Source organism: Macrosteles quadrilineatus, unplaced genomic scaffold (genome assembly GCF_028750875.1).
Source record: "Macrosteles quadrilineatus isolate MER2022 unplaced genomic scaffold, UCM_ALF_1.0 Scaffold_2__2_contigs__length_208266976, whole genome shotgun sequence".
In the NCBI taxonomy this organism is placed as follows: domain Eukaryota; kingdom Metazoa; phylum Arthropoda; class Insecta; order Hemiptera; family Cicadellidae; genus Macrosteles; species Macrosteles quadrilineatus.
In genome coordinates this window covers 64,586,177-64,598,659 of record NW_026542595.1, presented here as the reverse complement: position 1 = coordinate 64,598,659, position 12,483 = coordinate 64,586,177, and the positions used below count along the sequence as shown (strand labels likewise).

At 35.2% G+C, this 12,483-nt stretch overlaps 1 protein-coding gene across 1 annotated transcript; it reads left to right on the top strand.

Annotated features, from left to right (window-relative positions):
• Positions 1-2,796: 2,796 nt before the first annotated feature.
• Positions 2,797-3,852, top strand: LOC128984343 (uncharacterized protein K02A2.6-like). Its single transcript, XM_054403651.1, has one exon. It carries the CDS (start codon positions 2,797-2,799, stop codon positions 3,850-3,852), a length of 1,056 nt encoding a protein of 351 aa, XP_054259626.1.
• Positions 3,853-12,483: the final 8,631 nt, after the last annotated feature.

Below are 12,483 nucleotides of genomic sequence, written 5' to 3'. Positions count from 1 at the left end.
TGTAAGGACTTGTAACTTATTATATACCAAAAGTTGTGCAATTTAATTCTTTAAAATGTACTCATTTACTTATTTAAGCTACCTGTAATAGTTTAGGACTTATTGGCTAAAAATATAAATATTTACGGTAGCCATTTTGAAAAACCTTTCATACAAGGCCAACACACCTCCGTAGAGTGGTAGACTTTTCACCATCGTTTTTTCAGCCATTTTTACATAAGAATCCATTTACAGAAATTATATTACAATTACTTCTAGGTACAGGTAATTTTTAAGCTATTTTTACTAGTCTAAGTGGTAAATTTCAAAAGTTTTCAAGTAGTAATATGAAATGTACTTGTTGTGGGAGAACAAATCATTACAGTAGCAATTGTAGATATTTAAACTTTTCTTGTAGATTTTGTAAGCAAAAAGGACATTTGCTTGCTGTGTGTCCTAAAAAAGGTAAAGATACTTCTTATAGGCATAACAAAATTGATCAAAACCTAAACAATGGTGATTCTTCTAATGATGAAGGCAGTTGCAATGATGTGCCCGTAAACAGCTCCAGTGAGGTAGGAGTACTTCATGAAGATAATAGTGTATTCGACACGAGTTTGTATCATGTTGAGAGTGATAGTAATTTTAAGCCTAGGCCTAGTCCTAGTTCGAAGCATGAACCTCCAATCACACTCAAGGTTGAAATTGATTCAAAGATGGTAAATATGGAAATAGATACTGGAAGCCCTATTTCAGCAATATCTACAGTTGTCTACAATGACTTATTTTCTTATGCTAAACTTTTTGAAAATGATTTAAACTTAAAGTCTTATGATGGATCAAAACTTGCACCTTTAGGTTACATTAAGGTAAATGTTATGCATGATTCTAAAAGTAAAACCCTTGATCTCTATGTGTTTGATAATGGTGGTTCACCGTTAATCGGTAGAAATTGGCTGAAGGAACTTGATGTAATGACATTGAATTTGAATCATGCTGTAAATAATGATGATGTACGTATGATTTACAATGAGTTTCCAAGGGTATTTACCCAAAATCTGGGAACCTTTACTAGAAAAACTGTCAGTTTGGGGGTAAAACCAGGTACAGTACCTATTTATTGTAAGCCTAGGCCTGTGCCTTTTGCTCTCCAAGAGACGGTAAATAGTGAAATTGATAACTTAATCAATCAAGGTATTTTAGAGGCAGTTGATTTTAGTGACTGGGGTACTCCTATTGTTTGTATTCCCAAAAATGATGGTAGTGTGAGAATCTGTGGAGATTTTTCTGTCACTTTAAATCCTAACCTAATTGTCGAGCGGTACCCACTGCCTAAAATGGAGAATCTCTAGCAAAGCTATCTGGTAGTTCTTTTTATAGTAAAATTGATTTAAAGATGGCCTACTGCCAGTTGATGTTGGACGAAGAGTCAAAAAAGCTTACCACTATTTCAACTAACAAAGGTTTGTTTGTGTATTCACGCATTCCATATGGGATCACTAGTGGCATTCTATATTTCAAAAGGTAATTGATCAAACTCTAGCCGGGTTATACTGTGTTGTTAGTTTTCAAGATGATATTTTGATTTTTGGTGGTAATTGTAAACAAGATCACCTGAAATGTGTAAGAAATGTTCTTAAGAGATTGAGTGAAGCTGGTTTTACAGTTAAGAGGGAAAAATGTGATTTTTTTAAGAGTAGTATTGATTATTTAGGATTTCACATTGATAAGTTTGGTACTCACACTGATCCAAAGAAATTAGAAGCAGTTTTAAATGCCCCTGCACCTTCAAATGTTAGTGAATTAAAGAGTTTTTTGGGAATGATCAATTTTTATGGTCGCTTTTTGAGTAATTTGGCTAGTGTTATGCACCCAATGTATAAGCTTTTGTCAAAAGATGTAAAATGGTGTTGGCCAAGAGAGTGCAATGATGCATTCGAGTCAGTCAAGCGGTTATTGACCCAAGCCCCATGTTTGGCACATTATGATTCAAGTTTGCCTTTACGGTTAGCTTGTGATGCGTCAAGCTATGGTCTTGGGTGTGTTCTCTCAAGTGTTTTTCCTGACGGTTCAGAGCGACCGATAGCATACGCTTCTCGTGTGCTTTCCAAGAGTGAGATAGGTTATTCCCAGATCCAGAAAGAGTCTTTGGCAATCGTCTTTGGCGTGAAAAAGTTTTATCAGTATCTTTATTCACGTCATTTCACTTTGTTGACTGATCACCAGCCTCTATTTACCATTTTTGGTAAAAAGAAAGGCATCCCTCAGATGGCAGAAAATAGGCTGCAAAGATGGGCTAATTTTTTGAGTGCTTTTGATTTTGATATTGAATATGTAAAATCATCTAAACATTGTAATGCTGATTTTTTGTCTAAGTTGCCAGTCAAGTGTTCTAACGATGATGAAATTGTTGATGATTTCGATTTTTTTAAGTTTATACAAACTACCTGTTTCCCTATATCCTCTAAAGTTGTTAGTAAGGAAACAGCAAGGGATCCTGTGTTAAGTGAAGTGTTGGATTATACACTTCATGGGTGGCCAAATGATTCAGGTATGTCTAGTGATTTAAGACCTTTCTTTTTGAAAAGATCAGAGTTGAACGTAGAAAACAATTGTGTGCTTTGGGGTTACCGTGTGGTAATACCTACCAGTCTGAGAAAAAGTTTGTTAAGTGAATTGCATTGTACTCATCTAGGAATGGTTAAAATGAAGTCTGTTGCCAGGTCAACCTTTTGGTGGCCTAAGTTAGATGAGTGTATTGAAGAAATCGCAAACTCGTGCGAGTTATGCTTAGATCAAAGAAAGGACCCCCCAAAAATGACGGTGTGTAACTGGAACGTTCCTCATGGTCCATGGGAGCGTATCCACATGGATTTCTTTGGACCTATTAATAATCAGATGTATTTGATAGTGATTGACGCTTATTCCAAATTTATTGAAGTCGTTCCCATGCGCTCAATCACTGCTGTTTCTGTCATCTATCAGTTGAGACAGATTTTTGCACGTTACGGTTTACCGCACTCTGCTGTAACAGATAACGGTCCTACGTGGACTTCTCACGAGTTTGCCTCTTTTCTTAAACTGAATGGAGTTAATCATTGTCTTACAGCACCGTTCCACCCTGCGACAAATGGAGCAGTGGAACGTGCAGTCCAAACTGTGAAGAAAAGTGTAAAGATTGCTTTAAAGCAAGGTAATGATGTTAACTTGGCTATTTTAAGATTTTTGTTTGACTATAGAAACTCAACCCATTGTTCAACATGTAAGTCACCAGCAGAACTTATGTTCGGTAGGAAGTTGAGGACCAGGTTTGATTTGTTGCGACCTGATAGATTTGTTCAAACAAACTCATCAGGGTTTTCTGAAAATGTTAAAGGTAGAAATATTTTGTTTGTTGAAAATCAAGTTGTGTTGGTAAAAGACTACCGTACTTCTCAGTCCTCAAATTGGGTAAAGGCAAAAATTGTCAAGTGTCTTAGTCCTGTTTCTTATTTAGTTAAGTTATGTAATTCTGATGTAGTCTGGAAACGACATAGCAATCAAATGTTGCCACTTAAAAACCAAGTGTCAAATGATGTTGTGACCTCAAGGTCAAAGGAGTCTGTTAGGCCCGAGGCTTTGTTTCCAAGTGAAGATGTGAGTAGACCTGTTCATAGGCGAAGTCTGATGCTAAGCCCTTCCTCGCCTAAACCAAACAATCCTGTTTGCGCCAGTCCAAAAAGTCCTGTGTCAAATCGTGCTGTCAGTCCTAACCAATCTGCCACTTCCGCAGTCCATGATCCTATTTCCAGCGATAGTAGTCCTATAAGTTCTACTCCCAAAAGGCGATATCCCATGAGAACAAGAGTGCCTAAGAAAGTTTTTGATTTGTAAACCAACCCAAATTATCACCTAACTTATATTTTGTTAATGCAATGATATCTCATTTCTTTTGATGACATTTTAACTAGGCCTATTTATTTTTATGTTAGCTTTAAGTTTCTGTGTTTAGGCCTATGCTGTTATTTTAATTTACTTTCCGTTTAAGGTACAATTTCTTAGTTTGTTGAATTAAAGGGTTGTAAGAAATGTAAATTTTAATTTGTAAAACAAATTTTCACAAAAAAAAGTGTAAAATGTTTTTAAAATGTTGAGGCTTTTTAAAATTAGGCTAGGTTAGTTCTAAGGACAACTTTTATTCTCTGTACAGTTTAAATTTAAGTAAAATTGTTCTTTTTATGAAATTTTAAAGTTTGTCATTATTTTTGTTTTAGAGGGAGGAATTATTTGTTCTGAAAAAGTAAAATGTTTTTCTTTTTAGAAGAGAGTAATGTTATATATACAAATTTGTATTGTGTCTTAGGTTATTGTACTCTATGTCATGAATAGCCTACACTACTTGTCCTAGCATAGAGAACAGGAATAAAGTCTCTTTCATGTTAGCCTCCAATGACTGAGCATCTCATTTCAAAGCTCCCATTTCCCAATGTATAATTATAATAGTTATGGCAAGATACATAACAATTCTAATACGAGCAATGTTTGCTTGTATGTATGTATGCTAGCTTGCTTGCAGAAAGATCTCAAAAAACGGCTCGAACGGTTTTCTTCAAATGTTGTAAATAGTTTATTCCTGGCCTAAAAACGAGTTTACTGCAGTTAGAACTGCCAACAAAAATCTAATTACGTGGAAAGATGAAACTGAAAGTCACATTTTTTTTAACATTAGTCTTATGGGTTGCTAAGTAACCATCTTGGCTGAATTAAATAACAAGAAAAAAGTAAACAAAAGACTTGCAAGTTGTCTGTCAGTATACTAGCAATTAAAAATACAGTACAATAGGAAAAACATCAGTTGTTACTATTGAGCAAAGATTATACTGAAGATTACTCGATACATTGTAGTCAAGGGTAGAAGTGTGAAGTGTAGGATATGTTTATGGGGAAACGGACAGAGTAGCGCAAGTCGTAAAACTGTCAACCCCTTGGCCGGAGAATTCGTCGGGGGTAGGACCAAGGAGCGCAGAGGTGCTTGCGCTCCTTGGTCCGACCCGGGCAAGAAACTAATCCCCTACTTACGAGGGTTGAACAAGACAATGCTTGCGAGTAAATCCCATTTATTAGTCGCGCCTCACTGACTACACCATTGATTCAGGCATATTTTTCTAGTGCAACTTATTTATTACCAAACTACTAATGTTGTATCAACAAATTAACAAGCCGTACACTTTCACATTCGAATTCAAATTGCAATGTAAAAGCTGATCCTTCAGTTGAATGTTGAACCACATTTAGATTTTGTTTATAAAACAGTTAATAAAAATGTATGATAAATAGGCTACTTTTTGATAGTTGCGACTTGGATAAGGTAGGTGACTTTAGTCTTCATGGCGTGGATCTAAAATAAATTAATTGAATTTATTGTAAATTAGTAAGTTTATTCACTTTTAATAGCTGCTTTTAACAGAGATTATCTTTGAAAAGAGAGGGGTATTGAATAGTTAGTTTTACCTTCGAAAATGTGGTTAACCCTATTAAAATGTGCAAATTTGCAATGGGTCCCCTCGTTATTAAATATACGATTTTTTATGCAGGAATGGTTTGTAAAATCCTCAGTTAATATAAATCCATTAATACAAGTAATTGCTTTCAACATGTACACACCATTAATAGAAAACAAACCTGAATTTTACATCTTAGTTTTATGGGTAATTTCTTTATGATATATAGAACGCTTCCTGGAAAGTCTACTAGATTAGGTGTAAAGTTGAAGTAGACAGGAAAGTCACAGGAAAGACTTATAAGAAAACTTGTCCAATATCATACCAAAACGTGCAAAGGTAGAAAACGTGTGGAAAAAATCTAAACGAACTAGCTCTTTTCAATTGTACCAGAAGTTATGCATTTTACTCGTCCAACATATTTTTATTTGTAAGGTTATGAGATAGCTCTTTATCAATAGAAGAATTAGAATTAGTTTCAAGAATGGTATGCGTTGTTCCTAAATAGTACGAACCGGTAGTATTGAGCCATTGAATATCATAACACCTGATAGAAAATGTCAGGTGTTTCCGCAGGACGTAGGGTGAATCACGGGTAGAGAGAGGATAAGGACAAATTAAGAAGAATCATGCACGTTATAAGCAATAGTCGTCATGCCTTCAAAGCTATTTTAAAATTATACAAACTATACCTGCAAAACAAAATACTCTAAGCCTACATTATTTGATATTTCTCTTAAGTGGTGTATTCGTGAGGCGCGACTTATGGGATTTACTCGCAGGGTCGACCCAGCCATTGTCTCTTTTAATCCGTATAAGTAGGGGATTAGTTCCTTGCACGGGTCGGACCAAGGAGCGCAAGGTACCTCTGCGCTCCTCGGTCCTACCCCTACGGTTTTTATTTATGACCTCCCATTAGAGGAGGTATTGTGCGCTCCTCGGTCCGCGAATCATGTTTATGACGATTAGATTACGGTATTTGCAATCCTTAAATGCTCTGAGAAGGGATGGAAACATATCCATGACACAGGAAATGGTGAAAGAATTAGTAAAGGCTAGCAGTAGACTACGGAGAGTGGGGAATGGATTCATGTATCTGCAATACTAAGACTGCTTTCAGAGTAAACTAATGATTTTCCCCGACCAAAGCTCGGTCCTCAGGTACTCTAGATTATACTTGCCTTATTTAACTCTGTTTAAAAACTAATATACTCTGTTTAAAAACTAATATACATAGGCATAAGCCTTAATTTTTGCATTGTACATACTTTAGTGTGGGCCCACATTAGATGATGATTTATAAAATGTCAAGAGATTAATTTGATCTTATAATAGCCAACACCTAAGTTAACCAACATTTGCTTGTAAATATTGTTTATAGAAAAAGTTGAATATACTAATAACAATTTGATTATAATTTGTCTTCTTACTGAGATCTTCTTGCTAAATAAAAAAGCGTAATCGTTTCCAGTCGGAAAGAGTCCTGAGTCTCCAGAAAATTGTAACTTAAATTTTCCGGTTCTAGTTTCGGAGAGAGTCGAAGTTCTTGCTGTGACTAATACTTAAAAGGAAAGAAGTTGAGAAGATTTTCTTACTGCTGATAGCCTTTTTCAAATTCAGCGTGAAAAATACAGCGTATTTCCTATAGTTTAGGCCGTTTAGGGGAACCAATCAAATTGTTAAAAACTATTCTATCTCATTATTTCAGTACACTATGATATTATTATTTTAATAGAAGTTATATAGATGTCAAGAAAAAATAGACCGCAAATTTTTTTGGGATGGATTTACATTGACCAAAGAATACTCTCAGAGTATAGTGTAGTGATAAAGTTTCCCGAGCAAAGTTCGGTCCCTAGGTACTCATATTTAATTCGAATAACACATTGATACAACATGGGTTGCTATGCAGTGTTCTGGAGTCTAGACGGAAGTGACTTCATGAGCCTCTAAGCTTGGATACATTGAGTACTAAAACAAATTACAAGAAATACTAATATGATATCAAATAAATACTTATATGATACCAAGCAGTTATTATTTATTACAAAAATTTAATACGGGTATACAAAGACAAAAACATTTTGCTAAAAATAATGCAGGTTTCACAATTGAAGGAAAGTATATTATAAAAATAGCAACTAAGTTGCCAGTAGCAAACGATCATTCTGTCAATCGTACAAGCTGCCATTCTACTGAGCCAATACGACTACAGAAACAGTCCTTGAATGCATCCCTGACATCATAAGCGAAATTCGCAGAATGAGTTCCTGATCTCGGTATTGTCAATGGTAATAAACTCTCAGTTGGAAGCGACAGATCTTCTGCTTCTTCGTTTGGGCAGAATATATTTTCATGTCTCATTGAGGTTGTGCAAGATGCAGGCAGATAGCACCATTATCAACAGTTTCAGATAAAATCGCTATTGGTGTAAAAAAAATACACGAAAATACTGGCATAGCATCCCAAAGGCATTTTCTGAAACACGACGGGCTCTGCTATGGTGGTAGTTGTAGTTAGCTTTTGTTTCGTCCACTTAACATTGATCCTTTGGATATAGGCGCATAAATGTTGGCGTAAGTTTAAATGCATGGTCACCAAGTATCACATGAGGGAGTTGTTTATTTGTTCCAGGCAGAGGTGTAGAACCAGAAAACGGAAATGTCCCATCAGCGATGGACCTTCCAAAAGTAGATTTGAGGATAATACCCGCATCACCCTCTTTCCCGTTGCTGCCAACATCTACTGTCAAAAATTGGTATTTGTTGTCACCAAAACGAACAACACAATATAGAACTAATCTTTGTAGTTGAAAAACGTGGAGCCAGAATTTGCAGGACACTTTATTCTGATGTGTTTACAATCAACGGCACCAACGCAATTGGGGTGATTCCATCTGTTTCGGAATCCACTGGAGTCATTCATCAATATTTCTTACTAGCTGTTTGCCCGTTCTACGTACGGGAATATTGTATTAAGTTGAAACCTTATATTCAGAACAGCAGTTGGTTTGCGTATTTAGTGTGCATTTTTCCAGATATGCTGGCAAAACTATTACTGTATAGAAATACAAATAAACCTTCGCAAATACAATATCTGACAGTTTCAAAGCCAAAACGAATGCTTCGCAATAAAACTCGATCGTGTTAGTCCATATTTTATATCTAATGATGAAAGGAATTGCTTTATGGATCTATGAGGCATAGCCCTAAGGTAGGCCTGTAATTGAAAGTTACTTTTCACACTGGTTAAAAGTACTTAAAATACTATCTCAACCTCACTACTGCACACTTTATTCGGGTTGAAATTTTCATTAACAAAGGTGCTCTTGTCTTTCCCACAAAACACTGAGAAATAAGGAGATTAATGCGTTACCAACAGACATACACACACAAATGCAGAATTGAATTAGGGGATTTGCTACGCTTTAACCAAGGCAAATTACAAATAAAATAATTAACTTATTTGAAAGTTTTGATAGTGTCATCAAATTTCATGATAATAGTTTTTATGTCTAATCAAATTGTAAATTTTTTGTAAATCCGTTGGCAAATATATAAATAAGTAAATAAATACACAGTCCACAAAACATTTATACGTTAACAACGCCAAGCTTTAAAAATTCATGATGGTTTCCTAAAAAAAATGTTTCAATAATGTTTTATCATTTCATAGCATAAACTATCATTTTGGAGTCCAGACAGAAAACGCAAAAAATATACAGTAAGACATCAATTAAATTTAATAAGAAATAAGGTGAAGCACTAACGATAACTATAGTTGTAAATAGTGATGTGTTTGTACGTAAAAATAATTCTTACTGCTACCACCGGCTCTAAGGAAAAGTAGCAGTACCAAAAACCAACGTTTACATTGAAGAAAAGAACTATATAGTACTTACGACCAATTCAAACTGTCCTAATCAAACTGTATTATATCAAATCAAAACACCCTTTATTCATTGTGTACAAAATATACATGAATAGTGTCAATTCCTAAGAAAACCAACATAAAAATAATATAAATAAATAAGCCGTACAACACTCATCGGAAAAAGTCATTGAGCTTATAGCAACACTTGTTACATAAAAACTTAAATAAACTTTTTTTAAATGACCTGAGGGAAGATGCAGACTTAATGCAATCAGGCAGGTTGTTATAAAATTTAATACCAGAGTAGTGAGGCGAAAGTTCAAAGGTAGAAGATTTGTGTTTGGGATATGTAAGGCAGTCTTTGTGTCTTGTGTCATAATTGCGGTTGTCTGAACTAACAGAAAATTTAGAGATGTTTTGTTTCATAAAAATTAGTAAATTATAGATGTAAAGGCTAGGAAAAGTAAGAATGTTATTGATTTTAAATATATCTTCGCATGAATCTCTACTTTTGAGAGAATAAATTATTCTAATGATTTGTTTTTGCAATTTAAATACCTTTTTCTTTTTGTCAGAATTGCCCCAAAAATGATTCCATAATTAAGAATATCATAAACATACCCATAGTACACCATCATAAGAGTGGAGACATCTACTGCTCTAGATAAAATAAGAATTGAAAAATATGCTTTGTTCAACTTTTTTATAACTTCTGTAACGTGAGTTTTCCAGGTTAATTTATTGTCTAAAGTTATCCCAAAAAATTTGGTACATTCAGAAAAACAGCATGGTATAGTGGTGTTATCATATTGGAAATTTTTATTGTGGTATTTTTTTTTTAAGTTGATTAAAAGTGACTTAGAGTGATTCAATAATAGCCCATTAGCTTGAAACCAAATTTCTAGTTTATAGAATTCTTGTTTTATCAGTTGTGGAATCCCTGATTTGTCAGGATGGGTAAATATTGCAGAAGCGTCGTCAGCAAACATTACTAATTTGGAATCTAAGGCCATAGGCAAGTCATTTATATAAATCAAAAAGAGCAAGGGTCCAAGAATAGACCCTTGTGGAACACCTTCTGTGATGTAGGTATTCATAATCTGACTTAAGCCCCAGTGAATGCAGCCTTATACACTGTTTTCTATGTGATAAAAAATAGGTGTCATAAAAAATATGTGTTATAGGTGTCATTACGTTGGCAAATAAATAAATATATATATACACAGGTCTTAAAACATGTAACATGTAACGTTAACAACGTAAAGCTTTAAAACTCACTATTGTTTGCTCAAAAAAAGTTTTACTTGATGTGGTGCAGTACCGAAGCTATTAAGTTGTTTTCGAAAATCCATCCATCGAAAATTCCTTGGTTTTTAAGTTTTCGAAAATCAAAGTTTTTTCCCATTAATATCATTATTTGTAAGCAACTTTTAATGTTAACATATTAATGACAGTTTCAAGAAACCACCTTTATCCAAACAAAGGTTTCTTATTTAAAATATTACGTAATCTTTAAACAATAATCGGTACATATACCTATCTAGCAAACATTCGGAGGAAATGTGACAAAAAACGCACAAATCTGGGGGTTTGGACGTTTGTAGTTTTATTTCCTAAGTAGGAAAGGTACCGATATCGTTGTCGAAATGTAAGTGGAAACCAAAAGTGACACATTGGAAAAGCGAGTTTAGCTACATCTGTAAGTTAAACCTCTGTTACGATCACAGTGAAATCAGAAAGATCTTTCAAGATCACAGCAACATCCACGATCACCCACTGCTGTTGTGTTTTTTTTACTTTGCACTTTACACAACTGCCCTTGAAGCGCCGTCAAAGAGTGGAAACCTTTTTTGTAAGCTATTGGTTACGATGATAAAAAAATGTAAGTTTCCCAGCACTAACACAACACTGGGTAAAACTGAGCTTATACTACTTATGTTATTTTGACTTTTTTACCTTATTTACCTAAATTAGACTATTTTGAGCACTTTTTACATTTAACACTTTTGGGGGAAACGCCGTTTTCACCCTCAAAATCGCGTTTAAAGTTTGCTAAAATTGATCGTGGGACGAGGTTAACAAGCCATTTTTTGACATTTCATTTCTGGTTTGGTCAGCAGAAGGACGAGTCCAAGAGCTTAGAGGAGGGGAGTAAGGTACAGTTTCTTAATTGAGCTAAGCCAATGATTAAAGATATCGATTGGAAATATCGATTAATAGTAATTATTATTAACTATTTTAATTTTAAAATAAAACTGTCATAACTTAACATGACTAACCACACTCGCTGATTATGAAAAAATCGAATTAATGTTTACTAATCTAATCGATAGTTTGATCGATATTAGCGTAGTATTGTTGCTTCCTTCCACCATGTGTTGCGGTATTAGTGTGATATTATGGGAGTATTGTTGGAGAAAGTTGTTTACCTTTTAGTTGTGAGCAAAATGGTGGAAGAAGCTGATGCAAATTTTTGTGAAAATTACGATGCAAATTATTGTGAAAGTTGCGAAATCAGTTTGTTGGAGACGGGTGCGTGGGATTATGACCGGGTGGTGAGATTTTTGTTGGACCATGGAATTTTCCACCGATCCGTTAATTGTCCAAACTGTGGTAGAGTATGCGTGTTGGACAGAATAAATTTACGGTACCGGTGCCAGAAAAGCCGACGTGATCCTAAGAAAGGAATACGGGGATGCAATTTTTTTTAAGTGCGCGGAAGGGAACCTTCCTAGAAAGATCCCGTCTCCCTCTAGAGAAGTATGTTCAGCTGGTGGCGTTCCTGCTTCTTTTAAAACCCCCACGACACTATTTGATTAGGGAAGAATTAGGGGTATTGGTATTCCTTCTGCCGCGAGGTCTTTATTGACCATTCCCAAAGAAACTCGACCATGATCGGAGGGCCGGTTAAAATCGTAGAGATTGATGAGGCCAAATTCGGCAAACGAAAATACAATCGCGGTAGAGTTGTGGAGGGACAATGGGTATTCGGAGGTGTAGAGCGTGGGTCAGGGCGTAGTTTTTTAGTACCAGTAGACACAAGAGATGCCGACACGCTCTTGGCAATCATCCAAGAATGGATTATCCCAGGAACGACCACTATAAGCGATGGTTGGCGAGCCTGTAATTGCCTACAACACAATGGTTTCAA